Here is a 14,640-nt window from a genome sequence, read left to right on the forward strand (position 1 = left end):
TTGCCCAAAGCAGCTCTGCCAGATTTACCCACTCACCTGAGGGGTGATTTTCTGTACAGCGCCATCCCCTGGGGCTGGTCACAAGGGTCGACTGAGATGGCTCACCACGGCCCCCCCACCACCCCCAACCCCGTCTTCGAAAGGCCCTTCATCCAGGAAAAGTCAGCTGCAAATTTAAGGCCCGGCCCTTTCGGATTTCAGAAAGATCCCGGAGGACTAGGTCCGAGGGACAAAGGAAAGTGAGGTCAGGGGCGGCCTTTCCAGCTCGGGATAGGCCTGGGGTCACTCACCCGCCACCCCTCACACCACCTCCGTCGTCCCGGACTACCTCAAACCTGGCCCCTGAAGTCCCGAACTAGCCGGAGCCCGGGCCCTGGGCTCGCTCGCGCCGCTTCCGCGAGGCCCCATCCCAGGCCCCCGCCGCCACCCAGAGCCCCCGCACCTTCTTGGGCGCCTTGGTGACGGTGGCCATGAAGGAGTACTTCTCAGCGTCCTCAATCTCCTTGGCCTGCTTCAGCTCCTCCCCGACCCCGGGCAGCGGCATCGCGTCAGGCATCGACATCCCCCGGCCGGCCCGGCCCGCGGCTGACCCGCCGCCCCCGCCTCTTTCCCTCACCCGCGCCCGCCCGCCCGCGCGGCACCCTTAGACACGCGTTCGCCCACCCTCCCGCAGGGCCCGCGCGGAGCTGCGTCCGATGCTAAGGTGCTGTGGCCAGCGTCTCGTCCGCTCGGCAGTCTAAACCAGCCAGACAGGGACGGCGGCTACAGGAGCAGCAAGAGGAGCAGCGCCGAGGTCCGACCGGCCCGCGCCGCCACCTCCGCCGCACGCAAACACGCACGCAAAGTAAGGGTAGAGGGAGGTGACGCCACGTCAAGTACTGGCAGCTTCGAGCGGGGCGGGGTCAGGGAAAGAGGCGGGGAGAAATGGCGCCCTGCCGTGACGCCACCAGGCTGGATCAGGCTGCAGAAGCCACGCCTTCTTCTTCCCGCCTCGCTCGTTCCCAGAGTGAGCTGGACACTTTCCGGCGCCAGGTGGCGGCATCAGCCCTGTGAGCGGCCGGTGGTTTCCTCAAGGACGCCTCGGAACTCGGCGTGGGGGAGAAGGGGTTCCTTTGGGCTGTGGAGTTCCCCCGCCAAGGCCTCAGAGGGGCATTAAGGGTGACGTTTGGAAGCAAAGACCGGAGTCCTACGCGACACATTCTACAACCAGTACCAGGAAATATGCGGGGACCCAAACGATCCATTCACTGCTCCAGACCCTTTGGACCAGCAGCCCTTCGCCTTCTGCTCACCCTATAAGGGTCAGCGGAACAGACTCACAGCACGCTGGTTTCTGTACAACCTTTTGTGACCTCCACCACCGTCTCCTCTGGGTCTTGCTTGTTTAAAAGACCTTCAGGCCGCAGAGCTAATGTTATCTGGCCATTGGGATGGGGTTAATGGGTAGGGAGTGAAGAGAAGGAGGGGGCTTTGGAGGTGGTAGAAAGAAGTTCCGTCCTGAATGGGTTTCCTACTCTCCCCCAAACATAGGCTCGGCCAGCTCCCGGTGGCACCCGGGGCGTTCTCTTACTGGCCCCTACTATGTGCCCTAGGCTAAGGCCTGGATAGTAGAGGTGTTTGTGATACATTTTATGTTTTGCAAGACAGTCCAGCTGCAGAGGCAAAGCCTATTTGGAACCTAATGCCAGCTGAGGTAGCATGTCCTTTGAGATTTAAAGGACACTGGCTGAGTGCCATGTCCTGTGGAAAGTCCAGTGCCCTTCCCGGGATTTCTGTGAATTACTGGGTCTGTGTGTGGGGTGGGGGGAATGACTTAGATTTTCATGGTTATCTCTGGCTCTAGATTTCTGCCTCATCTGAAGTTTTATTCACTGTTCTGGTGGTGGTGCTTGTTTCTTTAGTTCTGCTGTCAATTCAAATATGGAACGCAGCCCCTTCTTTCAACCCCCACGCCTATTCCAAAACAACGGCAAAAATAATGCTGTAACATGTAGCAGAACTTTTAATGAAGGTTTGTGGGCCACAGGGGAGAGATTACATCACACAGCAAACAATTTAAAATCACATTTCTGAAATGTTCTGCAAAGTTATTTTGGCTATCTTGTCACCTGGGGTTTCTCATGGGCCACGCCACCCCACTAAGTTCCCCTAGCCCAGTGCTGTCTAATGTGGCTTCCTCCCATTACTCCCTTCCAGTTTTATTTTATTTAAATTCAGTTAATTAGCATATAGTGTATTATCCGTTTCAGAGGTAGAGATCAATGATTTATCCATCGTATATAACACCCAGCGCTCGTTACACCATGTGTCCTCCTTAATACCCAGTCACCCAGTTACCCCATCCATTACTCTCTTCCCATCCTTCCACTTCCCTCTCTCTTCCTTGATTGACTCTGAGAAGCCAGATTCCTCTCTACCTTGATGAGTAATTCAGGTCCTCCCAGTACCCTTGTCCCAAATTCCCCGTGCCCGACCAAGCCCACCTTCTTATACCCAGAAGTCCACCAGGTCTTTGACAGGCTCAACTCTTTCAAGAAAGAAGCTGTGGTTTGAAATGACATCTTTTCCACTGGTTTGTGTTCAAGACTGGGGAGAGTATGAAATACATGCCTCTGGGGCCCTAGAGTCTTAGTCAGAGAAGCCCGTGTTCCAAACACCCCGCCCCAGGGGGCCGTCTGTTTGAATCGGGCTGCGAAAGTGCCCGAAAGGCTGCATGTTTCCGCAGGTCCTCATCTTCACTGTTAGAATTCTCTCATCTGCCCACTCTTTCAAGCCCCCAACTTCCCTCTGGCGGTATTCCTGTATCAGAAGGAACAGAGAGCAAGGGGGCCAGAATAGCAGATTCATCCACAAGGGGGCCAGACAGGTACCTTCCTCTTTAGCTCTCAGCTGGGGCCAGGAGCCTTACTTGCACACCGAGGAGTCTTTGGACCTACAGCCTAAAGTTGCTTGTTTTCTGTAGGTTTGCCCACACTGTTGTCAGAGTCCAGGGATCAGAGGTGCCTGCTGAGAGAACAGAAGAAGAGCCAGTTGGAACAGAGGTGAAAATGCCACATTCCTAGAATAGGAAAACATGTGATTTAGGATAGCTTATTTAAAAAACAACAATAACAACAAAAACCAAAAAAAAGAAAAACAAAAAAACATAGATGTGTCTGTCCTTTGGATCTGATTTTTAAAACTCCCATTGTCTGAGAGCTTTGTCTCTCCAAGCCCAAGTTCTGCCATGCATGTTAGCAATCAGACGGAGACTCTTGGAAATGGAAGATCCCATCTCTCAGACTCCCCCTGAATCAAAGTAACAGGTTTTCCCTAACCCCTTGCTCACAGAACTGGCCTCCGCTGCTGCTGAAGATGTTGAAGACAGAGCTGTACCTTTGCACTTTGAACCAGGAAGGAGACTGGCAGGCCTGACTCTGCCTACCTGAGTGCCTGGCCCAAGGGGAGGCTGGGGAGGCCGACCAAGGGGATCTAGGTGCCTAGACTGGAAGGCAGGAGGGACAGTACTCCCTGCCCTGGAAAAGGCAGCAGGCCTATGTGTTCACGTCGGGCTGGAGCCCAGGGCCTTCCTGGAAATCAGCCTGCTGCTAAGGACGTGGTGGGCTGGTATTGTCCCCACCATGTGTGGGCTGGAGCCCGGAAGAACTCGTCCAGCCTGGGAGTGTAATGACCTAATATGGGTGAGAACTGTGGCACGCCGCCCCTCTCCCTCCTAGATGGCCCCAATTGGCCCAGCCGAACGGGTTGCCTCTACTGGATTACAAGAAATGACCTGTCCTCAGTCCTCCCACCCCGAAGAGCATAATCTTCACAGATGAGAACAACCACCAGGGGCCTGCGTTTGAGGACCCGCAAGGACAGGTGCCTCTGTTGTGTGTGGTGAATGGAAGATACCAACGAGCCTCAGGGTCAGAAGTGACCCTGCTCTAGAAAGGGGTAGCCTGAGGGTAGAGATGAACTGGGAGATGCCATCACCAGAAATGTGCCTGCCCTGGGGTATCACACCTGGGCTTGGTCTTGTTAATCAAATTCACTCTTCTGTCTACCCCCAAACTTACCTTCCACATTCATTCATTTTTTTTTTAATTCATAAAATTTACATCGAATGCTGGAGATGTGCTAGGAGCACCATTAGACATTGGAGCTACAGAGACAAAAGTAGTACTGATCTCTACTGGGGGACAGAGGGTGGGGGATTCAGGGGTTGGGAGAGGGTGGGGAAAGGCTTCGCAAGAGGCAGTGGCTCCTTGAGCAGCCCTTTGGCATATAAGCAGCTGGGCCTGGTAGGGAAGGGATAGCATGAGAAAAGGCAGGGCAATGAAATAACGTGATGTATTACAGGTACTGTCAATAATGCAGTGCAGGTGCAAAATGGAGCAGAGTGAGAGCAGAAGGTGGAGCCAGATCCTGCAGATCCTGGCAAGCCATGGGTGGGTGGTGGTGGTGACATCCACCAGGATGGGGAACATGGGAGGAGAAGCAAATCTGGGCGGAGGGGCTGCTGAGATAAGGAGTCAGCTTCAGATCTGTCTGAGTTTGGTATGTCTGTGGAGCGCACTGTCCCCGAGTCCTGGGGGGAGCCTAGGTTGGTGCCTTTCATACCTGCTGGCTTCTAGCAGGGCTGGCACCCCACAGAGCAAGGCTGGCCTCCCCCTGGAGGCCTCTGGGCCTCCTTTTAGCTCTCTGAAATGAAAGGTGCAGAAAAGTTGCAAGAGATCTTGGATGACCACAGAAGCAAGGGAGCAAGGCTCAGTGGCTCTACGTTTGTCCGATGGATCACCTCCCATCTTCCTTCTGTCCCAGGGCCTCCCTGTTGCACAACTCTGGGAGGCAGCATGAACATTGACATGAAAGGGGCTCCTGAAGCAGGACTCCAGATTGCTGATCTGGCGTCTTGGCCCTGAGGGACCCCAGAGGCGAGGCTCCCAGCTCCACCTCTGCATCTTGGGACGCTGGCTCCACAGGCATGCCTGCCTCCCGCCTCCCACCCAACTCTTTCACTCCCCATGTCCAGTACCCCCCGCCCCCCACTTTGTAACTCTAGCCCTTTCTTCTTTCTTTCTTTCTTTCTTTCTTTCTTTCTTTCTTTCTTTCTTTTTAAAAGATTATATATTTGACAGAGAGAGACACAGCAAGAGAAGGAACACAAACAGGGGGAGTGGGAGAGGGAGAAGCAGGAAGCCTAACTTGGGGCTCGATCCCAGGACCCTGGGATAATGACCTGAGCCAAAGGCAGATGTTTAACGACTGAACCACCCAGGTGCCCCACTCTAGCCCTTTCAAGTAGATGGACAGTCCCCTGGGGGCCTTCTCCTCCTCTGCCTCTTACAATCATATTTAGTATTTATTATCGTTCAGAACTCCACAGGAAAGAAAAACCTGCGAAAATAAAAATCCCTTCCCACCTCTCTAAGTTCGCTTCTGGTTCTTGGCCATTTGCAGAAGCTGGCATTTACATACCTGTGATCCATAGGTGCATGTCGCTTTGTGTTCTGCTTTGATCAGATTACAATATTTCGAAAACACATTACCACATACAGAGATTGCTTACATGCTTGTCCTTGTCAGTGTTTCCCAAGCACTCCTTCGTCTTGCCGTAAAAGTTGGCTTTGTCGCGCTCCCAGGGCTAGGCCCTGGTTTCCAGCTTACTGCCATCTGAATAAAGTGTGTGTCAGAGTGGCTAGGCTTTCAAACAAAACACACAAGTTTGGGTCACAGCACCCAGGCTCTGCCAGAGCGAAGGAGCAAAAATGTAAACCGGAGGGCCAATTGTCCTGGCCATAAACAGAAACTTGGGGGAAGGCACCTTTTGGACACAGGGGATGGGAGGCCCAGCACTTGGAACTTGTGATGGCTGACACACGGAGGGGGACTGCGTGGCGTGGAGGGAAGCCGGGCATCTGGACAGAGGGTGAGGTGGCCTCTCCAGTCTTGACTTTGCTACCAACTTGGCTGCTGGAATCCTGGGCCTTTTTGGGCCTCCGTTTCTTCATGCAAAACAAGGGGATAGCTCTCCATCTGGGGACTGGGATGATCCAATCTCATAAAATAATAAATATCCAAGAGCTTTGAGTAAGTTACAAGTATTGTGCAAATGTAAGTTACCAAAATGTGGCTCCAGCTAAAAATCGGGAGGGGAAGGTGTTATTGGCAAGAATTAGGAATTCTCTCCGTGCACCGCTTCCCAGAATGAGGAGCGGCCGCAGCAACCTGCTTGTCAGTGCTGGTGCTGAGTCCTTGTTTACACAGGGATCATACTTCCTTGAGAAGGGAGGCTGGAGCTGTCCCAGCCAGGAGCCGCTGCCACCTCCCCAGCCCAGCCTGGCCTGGGTCTGGCTACTGTGTATCCAGCAGCCCCTCCGGACTTCCTCAAATGCTTTCTTCTGGGTTGTACCAGAGAGTCTGATGTAGCTTTCTTCATTTTCTTTTCATTTTCCGAAGCTGCAGCCCATAAAGCTAAGGCTGAGCAAGCCTCCAGTCATTGTAAACAATGCTCAAGGAATCTGTTTTGCCGGTTCTTTGTGCTACTTTGTGTACTTTCTTGTGCCTGTGAATGTGTAATTGTGAAACTGGCTGTAGGCATCAGCCTGTGCCCAGGTCTCTGCCAGTCTGTTATTTATTAAGCCCAGGCTTTTTGTCAGGGGTTAGGCTGGATGCCAGGGAGCCTGCAGTCACCAAGACAGACAGTTCCTGGCCTCATGGGGCTTAGAGTCAATAGTGGGACTTGGTCACAAAATCTTGCCCCCCCCCAAAATATCTTTTCAGAGTGGGGCCCTCCTCCTTCCTCTTTCCACGTACCTCACCATGCAAAGTCCTTCTGAGAAGTAAACTGCTTTTACCATGCCAGACCTCAGGGTAGGGAGGAGCACGGCCATCCATCTCCAGAGTCTGCATCGACATACCCACCCTTGGCTTTATCCTGAGTCTTAGAAGTTTCTAGAATGTTCTCTCCCTGGCAGATATCCTGTCCCAAGACAATGGAGAGTGGGCTGATTGGGCGGAGGCACCGGTTTCCTGGGATCGGGGACTGCATTGCCTCTCTCTGCCTCTCACCAGCATTGGCTCCCCACCTGCCGCCAGCCACCTGCCCCTAGGACTGAAAATGGTCTTGGATTTGGGAGAGACAAGCAGATGGCCAGGTTGATTAGATCTGCTGTTGGGGACTCAGAGAGGGATTTGCCTTGGCTGGAAGAGCACTGGGACAGGATGCAGTGGGATAGCCAGAAGCTTCTTGAAGTCTCTGGTGGCTGGGATCCTACCCCCTTTGCCCCAAGGTTGGTTTGTTGGAGCTGGAGGAGTATGGTGAGCTGTCAGTGTGGAGGCTGCTGCTGGGTGGGAGCCCGCCTTCCTCACCCTCTCTGGTGTGCAGGGCGGGCCCCATTGCATCACCCTTGGAGCCTCTGCTCCTGGCTTTGCAGCCAGCTGGGCCCCTGGAGGAGGGACTCTCCCTGTTTTTCAACAAACCATTAACCATTTCACCCTCCCAGGCCTTCCTATAGCTGACCTAGATTTGCAGCACTGCCCTTGACACCCACCTGTCTTGCTCCTGCAAACCTGCCTTCTGCTCCATGGTGCGCGGGCGTTCTGCCTGGGTGTCCATCTGAGGGCTGAAGGCTGGCTCCACCAGCCTTGGCAAGCCCGGGCTCCTCCGCAGGAGAAGAGTTAACCTCCGTCGTCCCCACCCTCAGCATTTGTCCCATACTGCAGCAGTGAGGAAAGGCTCCTCGGCCTCTCTCATGAGCTCATGCCACTTCCACACTCCGAACACAGCCCGGACAAAGGGTCAACACAACGTTTTCGACTCAAAGCCACAGTGGGGCCCAAGTGGAGACCAGGAGCTTGGACGTTAACCTCTCCCACAGTCCCTCCAACAATTGCCAGCAGACCTGCTTGGGCCTTGGCCCACACTTCCCCAACTCCAGGGACCCAGGGAAAGGGTGGGCAGGGCTAGGACCCTAAGGGGCCCACAGGGGTCTGATGGAAGTCTCTAGTATACAGTGTTTCCCTGTGCCCTGCTTGGGTAGCAGGGAGAGATGGGAGGCAGAGAGGCCCTTACAGGCAGTGAAGCCCAGGCCACATTCCCGCTCAGGCCTTTTATCTCGCAGCCCCAGCATTCCCCTCATCACCCCACCCATTCCAGCGCCTGAAATAGCCTGAAACTTGAGCCAAGCCTAGGCCCAGGTCCCAATTTTAGTTCCACAAACATCTGGCTGCGCCTTAACGTGTAGCATCCTGGGCTGGGTCCTGTGGGGGCCACAGAGAGGAGTGAGGCCCAGCCCCTGCCCTCAGGAAGCTTGCAAAATGTACCCTAATGACTGTGATCACAGGCGTAAGATTCCACAGGAAGAAGAAAGAAGGAGGATTTCCTAGGGTGAGTGGCTTCGTGGAGAGTCTTTTTTGTTGAGTTTCAAAGGGCTAGTGGGATTTCCACAGGCAGGAGTGAGGGCCACTCGTTGTAGGGGAACGGCAAGAGCAAAACCACAGACGTGTAAAATTCAAAGAGTTTGTTCTGGAACATGGTCCATAATCTAGTTTGACTGGAGCACGTGGGACGATACAGAGCTGCTTACGGTATCCGTGAATATGTCATTACTTTACTGTGAGTTGTCTCGACTTCCTACAGCCTGATGGTTCCAAGAGGCAAGGACTTATGGGTCTACAGAAGTTGACAGAGACACAGAGGGCTCAAGAAACTTAGAAACTTGCTCAGTGTTATAAAGCACAGTAGCGACAGAGTGAGGACTGGAGCCAGGTTCCCCTACTCTGGTCCATCTCTGCCCAGTTTGGTCTCTTAATCCAATGGAGCTGGCCAGCCCGGCAGACCTTGCCCCACTTTCCAAGCCAAGAGATGTTAGAAATCAACAGCCAGCAATCAAGGATGAACACAGATTTTGCCACGTGAATGTTCCTCATATTGTCATTCATAAGTAAGAAAATGAATAACTCCATGACACTTGATGGGGAAGAAATGCCAGTATTTTTATTTTGTCAAGTTTATTTAAATATGACCATAAGCCCCATCCACAGTTGGTAAGAAGTTTAAAATCATCATTAGGTCCTCAGCCCCTGGCCTATTGGATTAAAATACAAAAGCAAAACCAAAACCCCACAAAAAAACACAAAAATCCCCAAACAAGCAAAGGGCTTGATCTTATAAAAGTGAGGCAGCTGGTCCTTATTCAGGGGAAATGGCCACAGTAACATCTGCTCCTTGTACTACATGTTGAACGCTGGTCCTTCCCATCTGTGAGTATTGCTTCCTCCTCATAGCCGTCCCATACCCGGTTCTGCCACCCTGTGGGGGGAGGAGGGTGGGGGACGAGGTCAGGGGATGTGTGTTCCAGCTGGATCTAAACGTCTGCCACTTGTGGCCACTTGTGATCCTGCACCTTCTTCTCAGGTACTGGAAGTCACTGCCCCACAGGTAAGGCTCCTGCTCCCCCCCTTGGAAAACCAGCTGTAATCCCCTTTGACCTCCAGGACTGGAAGCTCTGGCCACTCTCCTGGGAGGATGTGGGGAAAATACTTCACATTCTTTCCTGAAGAGTCCACAGCCAAGAAAACCACATATAGCTGATTTCTCAATCACATTATTCCACCACATTAAATGTTCAATTAATCATCCTCTCTCACTTCCAATAGCAAAAGAAAAGTATAGCCACAGGCCACCAAAACTGTGGTCAAGGCCATATCATGCAAGAATGCTTAATGACCTGGAAAGAGGCTCATGATAAAAATACCAGATGAAAAAGGCAGCTCTTTAAAACAGCATTACAGCACTGTATACGGAAAGACTCCGTTTTCTACCTACGAACAGGGAAAACTCAGCTCCTGCCCCCTGTGTGTCTCTTCTGTGTGTCTTCACTACTTTAAGACAGAACACCTCACTTCTGGTCTCCCAATGTGTAGAGGTTTTTCCCCAGAACAAGCAATCCTCTGCGATACCAGCTGGGTTCCCACAATTCAACCCCATTCCTACGCCATCTATCAGAGACAGAGTCAGATGCCACAGGTGCAGGGCTCAGTCCCACAACACGGACACCCTCATCCCCAGTCCCACTTCAGACACCAGTCACGTGCTCGGGCTGCCACTCGCGTTTCTGACCAGCCAGCGGTAGATCAGATTCCAATGACCCCTCCTTGGGTTTGATTACTTTGCCAGAGCTGCTCACGGAACTCAGGGAAACACTGACTTACATTTGCCAGTTTCTTATATAAAGGATAGGATAAGGGATGAACACCCCTATGGGGGAGATGCCCAGGGCGAGGTATGTGAGAAGGGACGCGGAGCAACCACTCTCCCCGCACCTCCATATGGTCCTCAACCTGAAAGCTTTCTGAGCCCGTACCTGTGGAATTGATGGACTTAGTGTCATGCAGGCATGATCGATCATTAACTCCATTTGCAGCCATTCCTTCTCAGAGAGTCTGAACATTCTGAGCTTCAAATCATGGCTTCCTCTTGCCAGTGACCAGCCCCCACCAGAAGCCCACCAATAGTCACCTCACTAGAACGAGAGATGCCCCTAGGGCTCTTATCAGATGGGAAATTACAACGATTTAAGAGCCAGGAACAGGGGACACAGACCAATACATATTTTCCATTATCTCCCAAGTGCGAACCGACTTTCTGATAAATGTAAAATCACTTATTTATACAAAGCAAAAAGAACTGAAAAGATAAACACCAAAATGCTGATTTCTCTCTGAGAAATAGAAATGGTCATTTCTATTTTCTCATTTGTGCATATTTTCATTTTCTAAAAATGTGATAGTAAGTGCATATTACCTTTGGTGAGCAATCTGAACAAAAATGTAATTTTAGGGGCGCCTCGGTGGCTCAGTGGGTTGGGGCCTCTGCCTTCGGCTCGGGTCATGATCCTGGAGTCCTGGGATCAAGCCCCGCATCAGGCTCTCTGCTCAGCAGGGAGCCTGCTTCCTCCTCTCTCTCTGCCTGCCTCTCTGCCTACTTGTGATCTCTGTCTGTCAAATAAATAAATAAAATCTTTTAAAATGTAATTTCAAATTATAAAAGTAACGTATACTCGTAAAAACAAATCTAAGCCAACAGATGTATTGTGCAACAAAAGCAAAAATCTTCTTTCCCCCTGGGCATGCACACATTCTAGGCTTAGAGTGGGGAACCTCACCTCCACATAATATTTTTCGTATTTTCATAGGTGGGATTTTTTATTGCATAAATAAGGCTATTCATATTATTGTACAGCCCCTCATATAGACAGTTACCTAGTAAAATAGAGATTACAAGGAGACCTACCTTGCTGAGGGTTTTGTCACAATGAGTTCATACATGTAAAAGGCTTTGAGCTTTGCTTGCCGCATAAAAAGCATTACCTGAATTTTAACTATTTTAATGTATTTGTTGTTTAATTTCCCACCCTATTTTATGGACATCCCTCCACATAAACTTAATACTTTAGAAAACATTTAAAATGGTGTTTTTCCAAATTAAACAAAACGTTGGCACGTGGGTGGCTCAGTCAGTGAAGCATCAGCTTTTGGCTCAGGTCGTGATCCCAGGGTCCTGGGATTGAGCCCCACATTGGGCTCCCTGCTCAGCGGGGAGTCTGCTTCTCCCTCTCCCTTTGCCCCTCCCCACCCCCAGCCCCCACAGCTTGTGCTCTTGTTCCTCTCTCTGTCTCTCTCTCAAATAAATAAAATTTAAAATATTAAATTATATTAAAAGAAAAAAAAACAAGTAAATAGCTGATTTCTCATCTACTCTTCTCATCACTCGGAGAGGGGCTGCATAATGGAAAGATCCCCCTTTATCTACTTTCACACTGATGACCCGGCTGGCCTTGACCTGAATGATCATGAGCCCTAGATGGGCAATCTAGTCAGCCAAATGCATGCTACCTAGAGGCTTGGGGTTATTTGAACTATTTGTCCTTTCTGGAGAGAAGGAAGCAGAAATTCCCTAAGCCGTCTGGAAATCAGTATACAGATCTTCCACTTATGATGGGGTCATATCTCAACAAACCTGTAATAAGTCTTTTACGTTGAAAATGCTTTTAAGACACCTAAACCACTAAATATCATAGCTTAGTGGAGTCTCCCTTAAATGTGCTCAGAACACTTACATTAGCCTGAAGTTGGGCAAAATCATCTAACATAAGCCTATTTCATTGTAAAGTGTCAAACATCTCACGTAATTCATTGAATATGGGTACAGAATGGTTGTATGTGTATGGGTTGTTTACCCTTCCTGATCACGTGTCTGGCCAGGAGCTATAGCTGGATCCCAAGGCCCAGCATCTGGAAAGAAGATCGGAGGGTGTCTAGATAGCCCCAGAAAAGACCAAAACTCAAAATTAGAAGTACAGTTTCTATTGAGTGTATTTGATTTTGCACCATTGTAAAGCCGAAAGGTTAAGTGGAACCGTACAATCAGGGACTGTGTGTAGCTGTGGAATTGCCCAGAGGCCTGGGCTTACCTGGCTGGGAGATTTTGTGCAGTTCCAGGGGTGACTGCCAAACAGAAGAGGAAAAGAGATCAGGTTGACAGGGCAGCTGTGGGAAATTGTAAGAACATTCTTTATATCAATCACTGAAAACGTGTCAGCAGAGACTAGTTTTAGTAATTGGCAAGGAGATATTGAGATTACAGAAGTCAGTTATCACTGTAGCCAACATGACTACCATCTGTATTTTGGATCCAGGAGCAAAACATACAAGAAATTATATCCAATTCACAGCACGGCAAATGGCACTGGTTCAGAATCCAGGAATTGTGTTCCATGGGATGTTTGTAAAATCCTCGTCATTTCTTAGGTTCAGACTTTTTTAAAATAAAGGGTTGGTCCATTAATGGAATCGCATTTTACCCAAACCAGAAAAAGACATCACAAGAACAGAAAATTAAAAACAAATAATTCTCATGAACATAGATACAAATTCTCAGCAGAGTATTAGAAAATCAAATCCAACAATATAATAAAAAGGGAATAATACACCAGGCCCAAATGGGGTTTATCCAAGGAGGGCAGGAATTATTCATTATTTGAAAGCTAATCAATGTAATTCCCACATTTACCATTTAAAGAAAAAAAAATGATTACAGCTATTGATGCATAAAAAGAACCTGGCAAAATTCACATCTATTTCTGATTTTAGAAAAAAGAAACAAAAGTCATATGGATTGGAAGGAAGAAATAAAACTGTCTCGGTTTTCATATAACCCCATAGAATTCATATACACACATGAAACATCATCTAGCACTGAGTTTAGCAAGATTACAAAAGGTAAGATCCATACAAATCAATCAAAATCAATCCCATATCTATATACTAGCAATAAAAATTGGAAACTAAATTCAAAAAACCAATATCACTTGCAATAGCTAAGAAAATCAAATATTTAGATACAAACCTTCTAAAACATATACAGGATCTATATGCTTTAAAGTATAAAAGACTAATGAAAGAAACCAAAGAGGACCTAAAAAAATAGAAAGTCATGCCATGTTCAGGAACTGGAAGACTCAATAGGGTATAGATTTGATTCTCTCCAACTTGATCAATAAATTTTAACTCAGTTCCTATCAAAGCCTCAGAAGATTTTTAGTAGATATAGACAAGCAGTTTCTTTAAAATTATACAGAAAGACAAAGGAACTAAAACAATTTTGCAGAAGAAGTACAAAGCTGGGAGAATCACACAACCTGATTTTAAGACTTACTGCAAAGCTATAGTAATCAAAACAGGAAAGACACGTGTCAGTGAAGCGGGATAGAGAATCCAGAAACAGATACACACAAATATGGCTAATTGATGTCTCAGGCACAAAGGCAATCCAGCATAGAAAAGGAAAAAAAATTTTTTTAAACAACAAATTGGGCTGAAACAGTTGGAGAGTCATAAGCAGAAAAACAAACTTCAAACCATGTACAAAAATTAACTCAGAATGGATGTCTAATTCCTGTAATTTTCAATGTAAAACATCAGATTATAAAACGTTCAGAAGAGGGGTACCTGGGGGCCTTAGTCGGTTGAGCATCTGCATTAGGCTGGGGTCATGATCCCACGGTCCTGGGATTGAATGGGGCTCCCTGCTCAGTGGGGAGCCTGGTTCTCCCTCTCCTGCTCCCCTTGCCCGTGTTCTCTCTCTCTCTCTCTCCTTCTCTCTGTGTCAAATAAATAAATAAATAATTTATTTATTTATAAATTTATAAAATTTATTTATACACTTTATTTATTTATTCATAAAATTTATTTATAAATAAATAAATAAAATCTTAAAAAAAAAAACTTTCAGAAGAAAACAGGACAATTTTCATGACCTGAGGGTTAGGCAAAGCGTTCTGAGATTTGATGAGAAAAACATGATCCATAAATATATTGGACTTCATTAAAACTTTGAGGGGCTCCTGGGTGCCTCTGTCAGTTAAGCAAGCGCTTGCCTTCAGCTCAGGACATGATCCCAGGGTCCTGGGATTGAGACCAGAGCCCTGAGCCTCCTGAGCCCCCTCTGTCAGGCTTGCTCCCTTGCTCAGTGGGGAGTCTGTTTCTCCCTCTCTCTCTGCCCCTCCCCCTGCTCAGGTGCTTGCAGGCACTCCTCTCTCTCTCAAATAAATAAACAAAATCTGGAAAAAAAAAAAAAAACCCTTAATGAGATAG

At 48.8% G+C, this 14,640-nt stretch overlaps 1 protein-coding gene across 2 annotated transcripts in view; it reads right to left on the reverse strand.

Annotated features, from left to right (window-relative positions):
* AHCYL1 (adenosylhomocysteinase like 1) overlaps positions 1 to 829 on the reverse strand; it is a gene marked incomplete at its 3' end in the record, with an annotated part of 41,230 nt that extends 40,401 nt beyond the window's left edge. For both annotated transcript variants that reach the window (XM_080799965.1, XM_080799966.1), the window contains exon 1: positions 443 to 829. In XM_080799965.1, coding sequence (XP_080656091.1) covers positions 443 to 562 — 120 coding nt within the window. In that variant the 5' untranslated portion in view covers positions 563 to 829. The remainder of the gene's footprint in view (positions 1 to 442) is intronic.
* Between the last annotated feature and the right edge of the window lie 13,811 nt (positions 830 to 14,640).

Source organism: Martes martes (genome assembly GCF_963455335.1).
Source record: "Martes martes genome assembly, chromosome: 4".
NCBI classification, from domain to species: Eukaryota; Metazoa; Chordata; class Mammalia; order Carnivora; family Mustelidae; genus Martes; species Martes martes.